Source organism: Eptesicus fuscus, chromosome 9 (assembly GCF_027574615.1).
Source record: "Eptesicus fuscus isolate TK198812 chromosome 9, DD_ASM_mEF_20220401, whole genome shotgun sequence".
In the NCBI taxonomy this organism is placed as follows: domain Eukaryota; kingdom Metazoa; phylum Chordata; class Mammalia; order Chiroptera; family Vespertilionidae; genus Eptesicus; species Eptesicus fuscus.
In genome coordinates, this window is record NC_072481.1 from 102,503,180 (window position 1) to 102,523,313 (window position 20,134).

The 20,134-nt window shown below is 39.2% G+C and overlaps 1 protein-coding gene across 1 annotated transcript in view; it reads left to right on the forward strand.

Annotated features, from left to right (window-relative positions):
• Positions 1-20,134, forward strand: part of PLS1 (plastin 1) — a 125,146-nt gene that overhangs the window by 59,267 nt on the left and 45,745 nt on the right. Inside the window, exons 9-10 of the mRNA XM_054721626.1 lie at positions 11,083-11,278; positions 16,250-16,328. Of these exons, the coding sequence (XP_054577601.1) occupies positions 11,083-11,278; positions 16,250-16,328 (275 nt within the window). The remainder of the gene's footprint in view (positions 1-11,082; positions 11,279-16,249; positions 16,329-20,134) is intronic.

The window sequence follows — 20,134 nt, forward strand, 5'->3', positions numbered from 1 at the left end:
AAGAAACCATCAACAAAACAACAAGAAAGCCCACTGCATGGGAAAACATATTTGCAAATGCTATCACTGATAAAGGTTTAATCTCCAACATCTACAGGCAGCTTATGCAACTTAATAAGAGGAAGATAAATGATCCAATAAAAAAATGGGCAACAGACCTAAACAGAATATTTTCAAAAGAAGACAGAAGGAAGGCCAAGAGACACATGAAAACATGTTCAAAGTCACTTATTATCCGAGAGATGCAAATCAAAACAACAATGAGGTACCATCTCACACCTGTCAGAATGGCTATCATCAACAAATCAACAAACGACAAGTGTTGGCGAGGATGCGGAGAAAAAGGAACCCTCGTGCACTGCTGGTGGGAATGCAGACTGGTGCAGCCACTGTGGAGAACAGTATGGAGTTTCCTCAAAAAACTAAAAATGGAACTCCCATTTGACCCAGTAATCCCACTCCTGGGAATATATCCGAAGAAACTAGAAACACCAATCAGAAAGGATATATGCACCACTATGTTCATAGCAGCACAATTTACAATAGCTAAGATTTGGAAACAGCCTAGGTGCCCATCAGCAGATGACTGGATCGGAAAACTGTGGTACATCTACACAATGGAATACTATGCTGCCATAAAAAAGAAGGAATTCTCATCATTTGCAGCAACCTGGATGGAATTGGAGAACATTATGCTAAGTGAAATAAGCCAGTCAATGAAAGAAAAATACCACATGATCCCACTCATTTAAGGATAGTAAAGATCATTATAAAGTGATGAACAAAAAGATAGATACAGAGACAGTAAAGCATCAAACAGACTTTCAAATTACAGGGGGAAAGTTAGGGAGAGGTGGGGGAGTTATGAAATCAAACGAAGGACTTGTATGCATGCATATAAGCATAAACAATGGACGCAAAACTCTGGGGGGGGAGGGCATGTGTGGGTGTGGAGTGGGGGGGGGTAATGGTAAGATATGTACACATATAATACCTCAATAAAAAAATATTTTAAAAAAAAAAGACACTTAGATATGTCTCCAAGGGAAAGGGAAACACAGGAAAAAAATAAACAAATGAATTGACATCAGATTAAAAGTTTTCTTCACAACAAAGGAAACCATCAACAAAATGAAGAGAGAGCCCGTTGTATGGGAGAGCATATTTGCCAATGATTCATCAGATAAGGGGTTAATCTCCAAAATATATAAAGAATCTATACAACTCAACACAAGGAAGACAATCCTATTTAAAAATGAGCAATGGGCCCTAGCCAGTTTGGCTCAGTGGAGAGAGCATCGACTTACAGACTGAAGGGTCCTGGTGCTGTAGTCTTTTTGTAGCAAGGGTTCAGGAATCTGGATAAGGGCTGCACATAAATGAATAGAGACTAGATAAGAAATATAGATTTGGAAGGCATTTTGGGGGAGCCAGATGGAAACTTAACTCTACTGACTAAGCTCCCCAAATGTCAAGACCCACGGCTTTTTATTAACGTTTTTCCCTTTAGCAAAGCAGATATACATATCAAAGGTGAGGTCTGGTAAACAATAAAGGACCATTAGGTTAGGGCAGTGGTCGGCAAACTGCGGCTCGCGAGCCACATGTGACTGACACCCCCACTTCTTCTAATGCCACTTCTTCAAAATAGACTCGCTCAGGCCAAAAACCAACTTCTGTGCATGGGCCACGAAGTTTTAATCGCACTGTACATGCGCGCCCGCACGTGGTATTTTGTGGAAGAGCCACACTCAAGGGGCCAAAGAGCCGCATGTGGCTCACAAGCCGCAGTTTGCTGACCACTGTGTTAGGGGAATTACCCTCAGCTGTTTGGCAGCAGGTAATAATATGCAGATCTTCAGCCCTGCTGAAGCTGTCCATCAGCCTTCTGATGACCTTCTTGCATTTATTATGCTAACTACTGTAGTTAGCCTCTAGCATATCCCCCTTTTTTGATTTAATAAATTTAACAAGAATGTATGCCATTTACAGAGCTCAGGTCCTTTTAAGATTTTTATATTCAATGGGAAGGATTGAGTTCTTTCATGTCCTTTTAAATTGCTGACAGTCTGCAATAAGTTCCTTTCTGGGCCAACAGTTCTTTGAGTCCCCTTTCAAATGACTGTCAAACAGATGGGTTCCCTTTCAATCACTGTCCCCTTTGACATGACAGCAATGATGCTCTAGTTCTGGATGGTGAGCATTGACAATGCAGGTCTGACCTTTTTTGGCTTGGTCCTGGGCAACCTGCAGTGATGCACAACTAATGACTGCTAGTATGGCTAGGTGTTTTCACCATCCCCATCTCTGGACTGTTTTTCCTCTGTCTCATCAGCGTGTTGCTTGGGGCCACTGCTATCTGGGGCTGGAGTAGTCTGGTCAGTTCCTCTCTCAGATCCATTGTTGCAGGAATCCACATGGGCTTGGAGGAGTTTTCTGGAAATCTATAAGCATATTCTCAACCAAAGGTTAATAAAGGAATCCTTTCTATAAACTAGACTCGGGATCTTTTCATTTTGCCCAAACCATTTTCCTTTGGCTTATTCTGACACCATGTGTGTGTCTTGCCATCAGCATTACAAGTGAAAAAATTTAAAGTAATTAAGACTTGATGTAATTTTCTTACAGGATATTGCTCCACTATCCCCCCCCCTTTTTTTTTAAAATAATATTAAGAGGCTTTTGGAAATCCTGCAATGCAGCCTTGATAGCTTTTAATTTAATTCTTAGCACAGAAGTATGACTTCTCGGGATTCATTGCATGATAAGCAGCTTTAACTATGAAATGAACGATCAGTAAAAAATAGTTAATGCTCTAGGAATAGTTTCCTGCCTAGTACAATTAAGTTTCCCTGAATATTCACTTATTTCAATTTGCCAATTTTAATCAGTCTAAAATAAGGCTTATTTTCTAACTTTATTTGTCCTTGGGTGTGGACAGTAAATGACACTAATTGAATTTCTGCTATCAGTCTTTGAGCATATCTATATAAGCTTTGCTTAGAGAGGCAAAAATGCAAATTGTTTACTTTTATTTTTGAGGCCTAATACATTAACTTTTAATTACAGTTTTCTACATATTTGAAGGACATTTCCCTTTATTTTCTCCCAGAGTAATTTCTAGGCCACATTAGGGAGTTTCTTTTAAAAACCTTTTTTTTTTTTTCTTTTAAACTGAGGAACACACTTGGTTGCTTTTCAGAGGCTGGCTCATACTGCCATGCCTATATTTTAAGTGACTCTATTTATGTTGACTGATAATGATCAGATTTAATGCTTGAATAATAACCTTCAGTTTACCCTGTAAATAGTAGCAGAAGAGATTTTAAAATTTCTCCTTTTTATTAGGCTTAAAATTTATTTTTAAACAGTATTCTTTTTGGCTAGTGTTCATTTGCATACACAGAGGGATTATGGGAGGTCTCAGGCAGGATTTCAGAGGACTTCCTTGTAGGGTGTATGCAAATTTTTACTTTGACCTCTACTAGAACCAATTGTTTATAAAAATATTTGCTTCTCATATAACTTAATTTATATGAGACCTTGATTATATTATAGAAAGCCAATTTATTAAGTAATTAAAATAGGCATCTTTATTGAAAAAGCAAAGCAAGTAAACTTATATATTTGACCTATGAAGTACAGATGCCACCCTACCCCCCAGCCTATCTGAAGTGCAGGCTGCCTGAGGCCTTTAGTTTTTAAAATTCTGCTTCTGAATGATCTGGTTCTGCTTAAGAAATATTCAGCAATCTTGCCTTGCCCTCCCTTAGAGGTTGAAACCTTTATAACATTTAAAATATATGTATATAAATAAAATATATTAAAGAAATTTTTTATAAAGCTTTCCACATGATTTCCAGTATATTAGATTGGCCTAATTTAGTTTAAAAATATTTCTTTTAAGAAGAGAGAATAAATTCTTAATCACTCCAGGGCCCAAGGAATGTTACAAAGTTATCTCTCAGTTAAAGTCTTAAAATTTAACTTGGAAAGACCATCAAATATATATATCAATTTTATAATTATTCTAAAATATATCAATTAAATTTAAACTGGTTTTTATATTTAAAATTTGGTTCAGACCACAGAATTAAACCTCCTTTTCTTTAATTAGACCTAGGTTGAAATTTTACCACACATAAAGACTACAATATATTTTAAACTACTAATTTCTCCAGATAAAATACAAGAATTATTTTCTCAAAAATAAATTTATATACTTTATGCATTTTGTTATACAACTATATGATTTCTCCTAACTTATTTTGAACTTTAAACATTTAGAAGCCTCAAATTTTAGGTGGCAAGTTAAATACTTAGCATTTCTCAGATTAGCAATAACTTCACATTGTTAAGAATATATTTCAAATAAAACACAAGACATATTGAGAGATCCAAGATGGCGGTGTAGGTAAACACCTAAACTTCTGCCTTGCACAACAATTTCAAAACTACAACTAAAAGACAAAACATCTATCACCCAGAACCATGGGAAATCTGGCTGAGTGGAAGTTCTACAACTAGAAAGAAGGAGAAAAGAGCATTCAGGGCACAAGTGCTGAAAAGCTGAGGTATGGAGGCGCGCGTGATCCGGGCTGGCGGAGGATCCCGGCTGGCGGCGGACGTTGCTTTCTTCAACCCGAAGGGAGACAAGCTTCCGATCTCTCTGAAATCCAGTTTCTGGGGAGATGCAGGGGACCCAAACTCCTACAGGGAGAAGCTGGACTGTCTGCCATCGGGTTGGAAAGTGAGGGTGGCTTGCTTGCAGAGCTGCACGCAGGAATCATTGTTTGCTGTGCTGGGGCGCGGGACATGGGGATGTGGTCGGAAGAGCGGGGACGGCTGGCTGGCAGCCATCACTGTTTGCCATGCCCTAGCCTGGTGACGCCCTGAGACCCCGCCCCACACAACCTACAAGCCCACCCAAGCTCCAAGCAGCGGCTTTTGCATATGAATGGCCTTTCCTATCACAGCTTAACCTAGCAAACTTGCAACCTGGTTCAGACAGCTCCAAAGCCTCCAAGCCCCAAGCAGGGAGGAGAGGGCTGTGGTTCTCACTGTATCTCCTGCAGGGTGGCCTCAGACAGTAGTTGACCTGCACCCCATTGGAGATCCAGAAGCCAGTGTACCTAGTGGTCAGTGTGAGACACAGATTTCAACTCCTCACATCCATAAGTGACACATTCGGGAGGCAGGCTCAGTGAACACCAAAGCCCCACTGAAACAAGGCCTGCACCATAAGCGTGTCTCCAGCGCAGCAGTTCTTCCATTATAGACAAAGCGGGTCCTCACAGCCAATTGGCCTGGAGGTTAATTCCTCCCAGTGTACCAACAGCAATCAAGGCTGAACTACACCAAGACTTTGCACTCAGCCCACAAAGGGGTGTACCAAGACTGTCCACCTCAGGTAACTGCGGAGGCTGAGCTACTGGCCCCTATAGGTCACCTACCACACAAAGCTGCTCCATCAACACAGGGAAGCAGCCAAAATGTGGAGACACGGTAACATGTCACAAATGAAAGAAATGGAGGAAAGCAAACTACGGGACGACATAGAATTCAAAACCACATTTATAAGGTTACTCAAGAATCTTCTAAAAAACCACTGAGAAACTTGAAGAGACCTTCAAGGACCTTAATGAGAATCCAAAAAAAATGGAAAAGGACAAGTCAGAAATTAAGCATACACTGTCTGAAATAAAGAATATACAGAAACTCAACTGTACATCAACGTATCCCAAGAATCAAACCAAAGATCTGAAATATGAGGAAACAAAAAATACCCAACCAGAAAAACAAAAAGAAAAAAGGATCCAAAACTATGAAGATAGTGTAAGGAGCCTCTGGGACAACTTTAAGCGTACCAAAATCTGAATTTTTGGGGTGCCAGAAGAAGAGAGAGAGCAAAATATTGAAAATGTATTAGAAGCAATAATGACTGAAAACTTTCCCCACCTGGTGAAAGAAATAGACTTACAAGTTCAGGAAGTGCACAGAACCCCAAACAAGAGGAATCCAAAGAGGACCACACCAAGACACATCATAATTAAAATGCCAAGGGCCAAAGACAAAGAATCTTGAAAGCAGCAAGAGAAAAACAGTTAGTTACCTACAAGGGAGCACCCATACAACTGTCAGCTGATTTCTCAACAGAAACTATGCAGGCCAGACGGAATGGCAAGAAATATTCAAAGTGATGAACAGCAAGTACCTACAACCAAGATTACTCTACCCAGCAAAGCTATCATTCAGAATTGAAGGTCAGATAAAGAACTTCACAGACAAGAAAATGCTAAAGGAGTTCACCACCACCAAACCAGGATTACATGAAATGCTGAAGGGTATTCTTTAAGAAGAGGAAGAAGAAGAAAAAGGTAAAGGTCAAAATTATTAACAACAAAAATACATCAAATACGTACCTACCAACAAGTGAATCTAAAAATAAAGTGAATAAAAAATCTGAAGAACAGAATGGACTGGTGAACATAATAGAATCAGGGACATAGAAAGGGAGTGGACTGATATTTCTCACAGGGAAGGGGGTCTGAGGGGTGCAGGAACAGATTGGACAAAAATTTTACACCTATGGATGAAGACAGTGGTCGGGGGTGAGGGCATGGAGTGGGGTGGGGAATCAGGTGGAGGGGAGCTATGGGGGGGAAAAAGAGGAATACCTGTAATAATCTGAACAATAAAGATTTATTAAAAATAAATAAAATAAAATACAAGACATATTTAATTAATAGATTTAATTCTATCCTCTAGATTTTTCATATGAGGCAAACTCATATTTTAACATTTCAGTATTTTGTCTTTTCAAAATACCTAGATGTTTAATAAGTTTTTATTATTAAACCCTTTGCACTCGCTTCCTTTTTTTTATTCCTTTATTCTACTGCTAACCGTGTCGAGTCACACTCGACATCCGAGTGCAAAGGGTTAATTTAGTAAACTCCAAAGTTTTAAGTTGCCAACAACTTTGGAAGCAAACCTGTAGCTATTTAAATGTAAAATCGCCACATTCTTTCCTTAGAGGTTGCTGCCTTGGGACCAGCCCCCTCCTTCAACAAGGAACAAACCCCCACTATCAATATACCTATAATTATAACTGAAAAGCTTCACTACAAATCCTTCATCTTAGTAACATTGTTTATCCACTAGAGGCCCGGTGCACGAAATTCATGCACGGAGGGGGGTTGTCCCTCAGCCCAGCCTGTAACTCTCTCCAATATGGGACCCCTCAAGGGATGTCTGACTGCCCGTTTAGGCCCGATTCTGATGGGATCGGGCCTAAACGGGCAGTCGGACATCCCTCTCACAATCCAGGACTGCTGGCTCCCAACTGCTTGCCTGCCTGCCTTCCTGATTGCCCCTAACCGCTTCTGCCTGCCAGCCTGATCACCCCCTAACCACTCTGCTGCCAGCTGTTTGCCCCCAACTTCCCTCCTCTGCCAGCCTGGTCACCCCTAACTGCCCTCTCCTGCAGGGTTGATCACCTCCAACTGCCCTCCCTTGCAGGCCTGGTCCTTCTCAACTGCCCTCCCTTGCAGGCCAGGTGCCTCCCAACTGCCCTCTCCTGCTGGCCATCTTGTGGTGGCCATCTGTGTCCACATGGGGGCAGGATCTTTGACCACATGGGGGCAGCTATATTGTGTGTTGCAGTGATGATCAATCTGTATTTACTCTTTTATTAGATAGGATAGAGGCCTGGTGCATGGGTGGGGGCCGGCTGGTTTGCCCTGAAGGGTGTCCCGGATCAGGTGGGGGTTCCCTTGGGGCATGGGGCGGCCTGAGTGAGGGGCCTGTGGTGGTTTGCAGGCCAGCCACGCCCCCTGGCAACCCAAGTGGAGGCCTTGGTATCTGGAATTTATTTTCCTTCTACAATTGAAACTTTGTAGCCTGGAGCGCAGCCAAGCCTGGGGCTCCCTCTGAGGCCGGCAGCCATTTCTGTTGGGGTTATAATTGAAACTTTGTTGCCTTAAGCGGGTGGGCCCGGCCAGGGTGTGCGGAAAGCTTTGCTTCCCCTGTTGCCGGGAGCAACCCTGGCCTGCTCTCTCAAGCTCCATTCTGCCGCCATTTGTTTGAATTTGTTTACCTTCTATAATTGAAACTTTGTAGCTTGAGTGGAGGCTTAGGCCTGGCAAGGGCAGGCGGAAAGCTTGGCTTCCTCTGTTACCTAGGAAACCTTGCTCTCTGTGGCTGTAGCCATCTTGGTTTGGGTTAATTTGCATGCTCGCTCTGATTGGATGGTGGGTGTGGCTTCTGGGCGTGGCTTGTGGGTGTGTTGGAGGTATGGTCAATTTGCATATTTGTCTATTATTAGGTAGGATGTTTAAATAATTTTGATATTTTAAAGCCAATTGTTATTATCCAAGGCATTTACTTTGGCAAATTCTGTAACAGAGATAACTTATTGACTGTGAGGAATTCGGTCTATTATTATTCAAAAACTACCCTTTATTATGGAAACACCAATCTTATTGCTTAAACACAGCCTATAATTTTTTTCTTGGGTCATTGTTGCCATCTTTTTGAGAAAAGTAGTCTGGGTTTATTCTGTAACCTCTGCAAAGAAATTGAGCTCAGTTTAATAAGCCACCCAAGATCGGATGGAGCATGCTTTTCTCTTAAACCAACCTTTTCTCTTTATGAGTACAGAAATCCCAAACATCTCCCTTGAATTCTGCTAAATTTTATCTCTACCTTCCTTTGTCTCCTAGGACACCCTTGGCCACTTGTACTGCTCATATTCTTTCTCCCCACCCCCACATCCTGTTTGCTTTGGGGAAATTCAGTAAATGGTCTGGCTACATTTCTTACTGAATTAAATTAAAGGCATGCTTAATAAACACATTAAAACCAAACAAAAATGACAGAAAAAAACTACATTCAACAGATAACATATAGACAAGACTTAATAAATCAAAGTTCTTTTCCTGAATCTTTTCAGATGTTTTATATTTGCCTGGTACTTACAGCCAGGATGTAACCTAGATCTCAGCTTATTGTTCACAGATCTTATCTTATCCTGCTTTTCACAGCATTGATTGGCCTCTAAAGTTATTTTACCTAAACCCTGCCTGTCCCAAGGCATCATATGGTAATTTTTAAACAAAGCATCAGAGTGTCCTTGTGAGAGTGTTAACAGGTCTACCCTCTCTACCTGCCCAGTCTCTCCACATCAGAGACTGAGGATCCGGGGCCTTTTTAGTTTTAAACACTTTTGATCCCCAATACAAATTGGATATTTTGCAATTTGAATAAGACCCCATATAGTTAAAGATGACAACAGCACTCTTTTACCTTGAGCCTGATTTAAGAATACCTTTTGACATTTTAATTTCTTTATAATTTTGCCTTTTAATCAAATTCTTCCCCATTATGGCCTGGCTGGAAAAAGACATCCTTACTCTCTTTGGACCTTGAATTCCAAAGCTGGTACAGGCTTTACACATAGTGAATTTCCCCACCGAATTTTTGGTGACCCCCACCTTTACCAGTAATCCCACCTTTACCAATGGTCCTCTTCCTTTACTCAGGCAAATAATCTTCTTCTCCAGATGTTCCTCACTGAGGTGCCATAAATGCTGCAGTCTCTTAGCAGCAAGGGTTCAGGAATATGGAAAAGGGCTGTGCATAAATGAATAGAGACTAGACAAGAAATATAAATTTGCAAGGCATTTGGGGAGATACAGACGGAAACAGCTCTAGTGACTAAGCTCCCTGAATTCCCAGACCCATGGCTTTTTATTAATGTGTTTTGCCCTTTACCAAAGCAGGTATACATATCAAAGGTAAGGTTTGGTAAACAATAAAGTACCATCAGATTAGGGGAATTGCTCCCAGATGTTTGGCAGCAGGTAATAATATGCAGGTCTTCAGCCCTGCTGAAGTTGTCCATCAGCCTTCTGACAAACTTCTTGCATTTATTATGCTAACTACTGTACTTAACCCCAGCATCCTGGGTTCAATTCTGGTCAAGGGCACATGCCTGGGTTGCAGGCTTGATCCCCAGTAGGGGGTGTGTAGGAGGCAGACAATCAGTGATTTTCTCTCATCATTGATGTTTCTCTCTCCCTCTCCCTTCCTCTCTGAAATCAATAAAAAAATATATTTTTTAAAAATGGGCAATGGATCTGAATAGACACTTCTCTAGAGTGGACATACAGATGGCCAACAGCCATGAAAAAATGCTCAAGGTCATTAGAGAAACAACAAATTAAAACCACAATGAGGTATCACCTCACACCTGCCAGATTGATTAAAACAAATCAACAAACAGCAAGTGATGGCGAGGATGTAGAGAAAAGAGAACCCTATTTCACTGCTGTTGGGAAAGCAGACTAATTTAACTACTTTGGAAAACAGTATGGGATTTCTTCAAAAAATGAAAAATGAAACTGCCTTTTGACCCAGCAGTCCCACTTCTGGGTATTTATCCTAAGAATCTCAAAACACCAATCGAAAAGATTATATGACCCCTATGTTCATAGCAGCTTTATTTACAACTATAGGCCCAGTGCACAGATTTCCTAAGCCCAACATCCCCCGAGGGGTCCTGGATTGCGAGAGGGTGTTTCTCGGGTGATGCACCCCGGAATTGGACTCCCTCCTCTCTGGTTCCAGGTGCATCACACGAGAACTGCAGCTGCCAAGTCACCACAGCTCAGAAACTCTTGCATTGAGCGTCTGTACCCTGGTGGTGTGGTCATTGAGCATCATAACTTCTGGTCGGATGGTCAAACTGTGGGACAGTTGTTTAGGCTTTTATATATATAAATATTTCCAGAAAAGTAATTGCCTATAAATATGTATAATAATAAAAGGTATCTTGCCCTAACTGGTTTGGCTCAGTGGATAGAGCATCAGCCTGTGGACTGAAGGGTCCTAGGTTTGATTCTGGTCAAGGGCATGTACCTTGGTTGCAGGCACATGCCCAGTAGCGGGTGTGCAGGAGGCAGCTGATAGATGTTTCTCTCTCATCAATGTTTTTACTCTCTATCCCTCCCTCTTCCTCTCTGTAAAAAATCAATAAAAAAAGTTTAATCTTGACCATTTTTATTTTATTTTATTGTTTAGGAGAAAAATGACATGAAGCGTGCTGGATTCATGCTTCAAGAAGCAGATAAACTGGGCTGCAGACAGTTTGTTACTCCTGCAGATGTGGTTTCAGGCAATCCTAAACTTAATTTAGCTTTTGTAGCTAATCTATTTAACACCTACCCATGCCTACACAAGCCTGAAAATAATGACATCGATATGAATTTATTGGAAGGTATGTTCTTTCTGCCTTTAATTGATTCATTGTATGTATCTTCCTGTGGTATTGACCTATTTCACTCTCAGAGGTAGGAGAGTGTGGTGGGAGACATAGTTTACTGCTTATAGGCATGTGTATCCATTAAAAAGTTAAAATTAAAGAAAGTGGTTGTTGGTTTTGGTTAAAAGAAAGTATGAGGTAAATCTTATTTGTCTGTCATTTCTCTATAAGATGTTAGTGAAAACTATCATACATTAAAAATATTTCTTAAATGACCACATAACTCCACCGTGAATATGAACATTGAATTATCTATGGGAAAAAAATAATTATTTGTAGCTTGTTCTCTCCGTTGAAAGCTACAGTTTGACTCCAGTTTTGTTCTCTTTTTAATGTTTTTACTGTACATGAAAAAGTTTACATCATTCATTACTTGTCTTGTGTGTAGGCTATTGTTATCTGTCTCATAATTTATATTACTTTCCTGTTTTGCTTCATGAAATGCAGATTTGACTCCTCCTAATGTAGGTACTGTATTTAGTACTTTCCTATACTCTCTACATATGAATTCTGAATGTTCTTTTTATTAATACCATTTATTCTTTCTATCTGGGTTGGTATTTATTTTTTTGCATTGTTCATGCTGTGTTTTTTTCAGTCTTAATATGCCTAAAGAATGAATGATAATAAGCAAGAAACACAAACGAAGCTTGATTTGAATGGCAGAGCAAGGGTTGGTTATGTAAATTCTCCACCTAATTTGCCCTCTGTAATGGTGGGAGTATAGTTGTAAGCACATTAGAAATCAATATTGACAATTGGATTTCATGACTTGATGCAAAGCCTTTATCTCTCTCCTATAAATAAACATCTTGTATCACAAGTAATTTTTGAAAGAATCTATTTAGGTTCTGTAACAGATTATTTTGTATTATTTAGCTATGTTTCATTTACTGAATGTCATTGAAGCTTATAATATATGAATTGTCATAATGACAAATACATTATCAATATCTTGTTCTTTCTCCTCTTCTGTTTTCCAGCCTCTCTTCTTTTCTTCTCCCATTTTCACCCTCTCACTCATGCATACCAAAACCCACCTTAGTACCAACAAAAAGTAAAAACGTGGTGGCAGTTGTCTGAAGGGCCAATCCTAAAATATTCCCACTAGTTGACCTGTTTTGGAGAAGGTAGTGCTCAAGTAGGGATTCTTGGTGGAGAGAATTTGATGATTCAGTGTTCATTCACTCACAGCACCCATGTTACTTCCTTCTCCCTTCCTGAGACAGAAGGAGAAATCAGTTTCATGATCTTTTTCTCTTTGACTGCCACAACCAGAGTTCCAATGTCTTTGTCACTTTATAATTACAGTTGTTTTAATTAATGGGAGAAGTTTCAGAGTTAACAAATATATTATTTGAAGAATATGATTAATTGAATTCACTCTTCCTGAGGTCCAGTAAAATAAAATGACTATCTTCTCTACTTACATAACTAAGAGGGAAAATAGATTAAACTATAGAATTTTCAGCAGAGAAATATATAATAAATTAGAATTTTAAAAAATTAAATAAAAAGGAAGACTGCTAAGTTTTTATGAGTTTGGAAAATTTCAAAATTCCTTTGTGTCTTACATTAGAAGGCATTGTTTAGAGTGGCATATTAAAAATGATCTGCTCTTTATAGTCATCAAATTCTTGCTAGATATCTTTTCCAATTTGCTTGTTCTCCTATTTGTAATGTTTGAATTCTTTTGCTAGTGTTCAGCATGTTTTTGGAATTTTTCAGTGTGAATCAGATTGCTAAATATTTCCATTAGTATCCTATATAATAAAAGGCTAATATGCAAATCGACCAAGCGGCAGGACGACTGGTCACTATGACATGCACTGACCACCAGGGGGCAGATGCTCAATACCAGAGCTTCCCCCTGGTGGTCAGTGCACTCCCACAGGGGGAGCGCTGCTCAGCCAGAAGCCTGGCTCACTGCTGCACACCTTTCCCACCTCCGCAGCAGCGCTAAGGATGTCCAACTGATGGCTTAGGCGGGGAGCGGGCCTAAGCCATCAGTCAGACATCCCTCAAGGGCTCCTGGACTGCGAGAGGGTGCAGGCCAGGCTGAGGGGGACCCTCCACCCACCCCCAGTGCATGAATTTCGTGCACCAGGCCTCTAGTTTACTATATAAGAAGATACCATGGGAAATATTTATCAATAATCTTTACTTAGAATATATGTATGTCCTGATACATCTGCCAAAATGTATTTGACTTTACTGTCATTGGGATTTTTTCTCTGTAAATTTGTGTTTATAGATCCTTATGAAGTTTGAAGCTTGACCTTATCACATCCCATATTCATATATTAGTATGTCCTCATTGGCAAAGAATTTTATCTATATAAAATTAAAGAAAATTAAAAGGCCAACTAAATATTAAATCTCCATATTAAATTGTGCCAAATACATAGGCTGTGTATAGAGAGACCATGTCAGAACTCATTTGTAGTGATAGAAAATACGTAGGGCCACAGAATTATACTTTTGTTCAATCATAGTTCCACCATTAAACATCTGAGTGATCTCTGTGAGTCTTGGTTTTCTCACATATAAAACAAGACCAGTAATACTTATTGTGAAGAATCACATAATTAAAAATGACTTTTCATGAAAGAATTTAGCAAACAGTATGTACTCAACAATGGTCAGGTAGAGAGAGAAAGAAACCACTTACACAGCTTTTGAGTGTTAAATATGTCAATTCCTTTTCCTCTTACTAGACTATTTTTAATATATTTGTTATTTTTCATGAAAATTCAATTGCAGATGTTAGTTTGATTATGAAAATGAAAAGAATGTTTTATAGTTTTTTAATATATTTTCTATCAGCAATTAAGATTTTACTTTTGAGATTGCTTTAGTCGTCTACAATCTGGAATACATATGTTTTTGTGATGCTTTACTATGGCTCTTTCACAAATGCATAGCACTGCTGGTTTTGAGCATTTATTTACCAAGACAACTTGAAATGGTATTAGATAAATAAGTGCTCTCTTAAAAATCTATTTTACCTTCCAGGTATCAATAATTAAAATAATAATGACATAATTAGTTGAGAATAATAGGAAGAAATGTGAACCTCTGAAACTTACACTTTCAGTCAAGATACAAGCTTAGTGTCTTTTTAAATAGAATACACTAAATTACCAGGTTCAGCTAAATTTAGATATTATTCTAATTAAAAATTAAACAATTGGCACACTACTAATGTTTTATTTTAAAACATAACTTGGATTTTCAGAGGTGGAAGTAATATAAAAATTATCTACTAGAAAAATATTTATATACAGATAAATAACAGATTGTAATAGAGAAAAAACTAAAACGTAAACCCAAGTCACATGCATCAAGCTATTGATTATTTGTTTGTATTCATGTTACTTTGGGGAAAATTCAGATATGTAATTTGCACCTGTTTAATAACTCCTGTAAAATAAGGCAAGCATAATTTCTAGACATATTTAGATTAACTTGGTTCTTTTTAAAAAGATTCTCATATAGGTTATTATAAAGTTGTAGTGGCAGATACAACAGAATAATCAGTTACCTTTTATGCATACAAGAGGGGGAAAATTTTAGACAACTAATTATATGGTTATATAATTTAACAGAACAAGAATTCACACAGACTCTGGGAAAGCCGTTAGGTAATGGCTTGAAAACCACATGAAAGTACAGCAGGAAGATTATTTCCTGAACAGTTGGCACAAAAAACAGACTGCTTTAGACTTTACAAGGTTTTTATTTCTCCTCTGGGTATGCAGGTTTTTACTGTCTGTGTGACTTGGTCTGAAGATGACTGCAGGGCTGGCTCTATAGAAATTGGCTCCTGGAGCTCACGCAGATGGTTGTAGATTTATAGGCCAAATTGTCCTGGGAATCTCACCTGAGACAAAGTCTAGAGAGTGGCTTGAACTTGTCTCTGGTATAGAAGTGATGTGAGGCGTACTGTAAAGGTTTCGTTTTTCACGAGTCTGGTGGTGAGATGCAGGTCAGACTATTCCATTGTCTCCCTAACTTTGCTGAAAGACAAACAATAATTTTCAAGTCGCTGAGGACCATTTTCATTAAGGGGATGACTAGAAGGCAGAAATGACCAGGAGGGCACACTTCTCTCTCTGCTCCTTTTGTGTCACATGATATCCCACCTTTTCCTTATGAATGATATAAACACTGCTGTGAAGGGAATGCTCAGGTCATTTAGGTAATCACAGGTTAAATAATAATGCCTGCAGGAGTTTCTTCTCAAGGTGATCTTTGAGGTCTATGGACTTACTATGATGAAATGTGTCATTCTCTTAGCACCCTGTGTGGGGCTGTGTCCCTTATGTATTTTCAGTAGGAACAGTCTAAACTCAAGAAGCCTGTAAAGCAGTTACATCCCCCTCGTTGCTTGTTTTTATATGACCTGTAATCCCATCTCCTTCGTTGCTATCTGGTGTAATTAAAATGTAGGTTTGTATGCCCAGTAACTTTTCTGTGTAAAACGCTATTTGTACAAATGTAGTAATACAGCTTGGGAAACAGTACAACTTTTCTATTTCTGTTTAATGTGCTGATATTACCCTGACTGCTAAAAGATTTTCTTTTCTTAATTTTAGCCAATCACGTTGCATGTAATTCTAACCATGGATATGACCACACATCTGTAGTTTATTAATTTTCTGGACAGAGAAACCCACAGCTCAGTAATTCACAGACATCAATAAAAAATACTAGATGGAAAATTTAGAGCAAATAGAGGCTGTCTAGAAAGAGAGAGAAAAGGGACTTTGGCAATAAGAGATTTTTTTTGCCTAAAAATTTTGTGGTGTCATAGGAACCATGGCAAAGTATGTATGGCCAGTTTATATCTGCCTGAAGGGTTTAAAATGTGGTTCTTGGTTCCTTTTGTCCTGAATCATCAGTGTGAACTTGTGTCTACTCTAGGAGAGAGCAAGGAAGAAAGGACATTTCGAAACTGGATGAATTCCTTGGGGGTAACCCCTTACATTAATCATTTGTACAGGTAAACATTTTACTGTGTTTCAGCTTTATGGCAAGGGTCCAACTTTTCTAGTTTCAAGCTCTAGGTATGTTTACATGAGAGCATTTATAAAAATCACAAGAATTTTAGCCAACGTTTAGAGTTTCAGAATGCTGGGAATTGGCAATGAAATGGATTTTAAAAGAAAAGTATAGTATTTTTTAAAAGATAATATAATATTAGTTATAATTTTGTTGTTGTTAATTCTCACCTAAGGATATTTTTCCATTGATTTTTTTAGAGGGAAGGAAAGACAGAGAAACATTGGTATGAGAGAAACACATTGATTAGTTGCCTCCTGTATGTGCCCTGACCAGGGCCCAAGCTGGGGAGGAGCCTGCAACCAATGTATGTGCCCTTGATTGGAATCAAACCCGAGACCCTTTGGTTGGTCAACGCTCTGTGCACTGAGCCCAATGAGCTAGGGCTTTATATTTACTTTTTAATTAAAATAGAAATACATGCTCATTGTAAAAACAAAAAAAATACCATATTTTAAGTTACTATAATAAAAAAATAAAGGTCTCATCCTACCTACCAAGGTTGCATACAGTTTGGTATTCATTCCTCCAGACTTTTAAAAATTCATATACAAATATGTATATGCTAAATTAAAAATAATTTAGGATAATCACAGGATATTTTTTCCCATTGATTTTTAGAAAGAGTGGAAGAGAGGGAGGGGGAAGAAGAGAGAGAGAGAGAGAGAGAGAGAGAGAGAGAGAGAGAGAGAGAGAGAGAGAGAAAGAGAAATATCAATGTGAGAGAAACACATCAGTTGGTTGCCACCCACACACACACTGACTGGGGATCAAACCTGCAACCCAGATTCGTGCCCTTGACTGGGAATTGAACCAGAGACCTTCAGTAGGCCAATGCTCTAACCATAGGGCTAGACCTATTATTCTTTTCTCTTAATTATATACTATAGACATTCCTTCGAATATCCATAAAGATCTAGCTGCTCCTCCCTTCCAGTATTTGAGACCTTCACTGCCCTGCTACTATTATAGGAGTTCTGGTCTAAATAGCTTATATCTTGTAATTGAACTGAATTTATATGCACTTAAGAGTTTATCAAATGTGAGTCTATCACATCAAAGTCATTACCATAATAAGGCACTACTGGTTTTAGATTTTAAATAATATTTTGAATATATACCAAGAAGCAGAAATTACTCAATCATAAATCCTCAGCCAGTGATCTTGGTCTTTTTCACATTAATCTCCAGTTCAGAATCCTCTGTAATAAAACCCTAATATGCAAGTTAACCAAATGGCAGAACGACTGGTGGCAATGACACGCACTGACCACCAGGGGGCAGACGCTCAACGCAGGAGTGCCCCCTGGTGGTCAGTGCGCTCCTACAGGGACACCACTCAGCCAGAAGCCAGAGGTAACAGGGAGAAAAGATGGGAGAAGTAAACAGTTACTTTCCTTTCAAGACCCTCTCTGGGGTTTGTGTTTATGCCAACCTGTGAGGTCTACTCACTCCTCTGCCAGGGGGATGATCAGTAACAACAAGCTTCCCACCCACAATGCATTCATGTCACATTCTCTACCATTTATGGTGACGACATGCAGAGTGGGCCCAACTTGGATGGACATCGGCATGACAAGTGGCTGCACCCAGCCAATGAATCAATGTGACAGGGTGATTCCCTATGGTCTCCCTCCCTCTGGTCTCCTACAGACTGTCCCCACTACAATTTCTGGTCTGGAGTGGCTTGGAATGAGCATCCCTTTGATCTGCTGCTGAGAGTGCAGTAGTTCTTCTTGGGCAAAACTACATCTTTCCTTAGTGCAGTGGAGCACCATCTGCTTAATGGGCACCTGCCGAAAAGCTAACCCCAACACCCACTGTGCTGATAAATTTGTGCCCAGAAATTATACCAAACACCACTAAACTCCTAGCTTGACAGCGGGTAGTAGCAACTACCCATACAGATGTGTTCTCAGCAGTGACATTAAAGGGGGAAAAACCCACACCATCATGGGTACAGTGCACACCTATATACACACATACACGCACACATTCACACACATATACACACAGATGCACACACAAACACTCTGCCAACAAGCAGCTATCCCACTAAGGCACACCATCCATGCCACTTTGTCCCCAAAATGCATGTATCACTCCCTTGAAGATAAAGTAAAGACTGTTTCCTGCTATAAAGGAGAGCTGTGTGTGTTTGTGTAACATATTTATATATATATATAAGGGCTGATCAATCAGTTGACAGCAATGGTAATAACACAGCACTTAAAGTTATTTACCAAAGCAAATTCTTTTTCCAGACAGTGCCAAGTTTTTAAAGTGAGTTATTGGAGAGAGACCAAGGGTGTATACCAAGCATGTCAAACTCGTGGCCGGTGGGCCACATGCCTCGGGTTTCAGTTTCTCTATTTGCAAAATGTGAATAATAATAATACCATACTACATAGAAATAAGAATTTCATTTTAAGTTAAAAGGAAAAATCATGAAATAGGTGAGATTCCAGAAGTTATACAAATAACTTTAATGATTTTTTTTATTACAAAATTCTCCGTGTGCTAATAGATAACCTAGTCAACTCTTAATTACCTTCCTAATAGACTCCCTCCATTGCTCAGCACAGGGCCAAGCCCCTTTACAGGCATTGCATGTGTGCTCACAGATGCAAAGTAACTTTATTATGAATCTTAGCTAAACATATCTCAGTGAACAGCTATTGAGAGAGAAAAGCCACATTACACATCACAGACCTAGCAAATTTAAGATCAATTGCTGGTTTTTTTTGTGTGTGTGTCCTTAGCATACAGAATTGAAAACAGACTTGATGAACATACTTTGAGCATCTGAGGAGAATATGTTTTTCTGAATCTAAAGTAGTACTATTCTTCAGTAACTCCTACTTGCTCATAAGTTCCTTTTTTTTTAAAATCCTCATCTGAGGACATGTTTTTTCATTTATTTTAGAGGGAGGAAAGGAGAGAGAAATATGGATGTGAGACAGAAACATTGATCAGCTGCCTCCTGCATGTGCCCTGACCAGGAATTGAACTTGCTCTAATCAACTGAGTAACACTGCCCAGGGCAAATTTCTTCCCCTTAACCCTTATTATTTAACACTAGAGGCCTGGTGCATGGATTCATGCACTTGTGGGGTCCCTCTGCCTGGCCTGCGGGGATCAGGCTAAAACCCTGAAACCAGCAGTCTGACATCACCCGATGGGTCCTGGATTGCGAGAGGGTGCAGGCCAGGCCAGATTCATTAGTCTGTTCCATGTTTCCATGCCTGTGGTTTCCGCTCCTGAGTTGAGCATCTACCCCCTGGTGGTCAATGCATGTCATAGCTACCAGCTGGTCGGCCAGTCCAGTCACTTAGACTTTTATATATATAGATGAACAACTGCCTACTGAGTAGCTATTGTAATTTTTCTGTATTATTTTTAAAAGTTTAAAAAATCATAATACATAAGCAACATATGGACTCCATTCCCACTGTACAAGTTTCAGGAAATATGTAGAATAAGACAAAACATGATCATCTGTCCCTTTCCCTTTCCATATTCTTTCTTTCCTGCCCAGAGATAATCACTTTTAACAGTCAATAGCACATATAAGTATTTAAATACTCTTAATTTTTAAAATAAATTTAGTAACTAATAAAGTATGCAGTGTTCTGCCACTTGCTTTTTAATGTAATATGTCTTGTAAAGCTTTTCATGTGAGTACATAGAAATCTACCTTATTATGTCTTATGGTAGCCCAGGAGTCCATGATATGAATAGTTTATT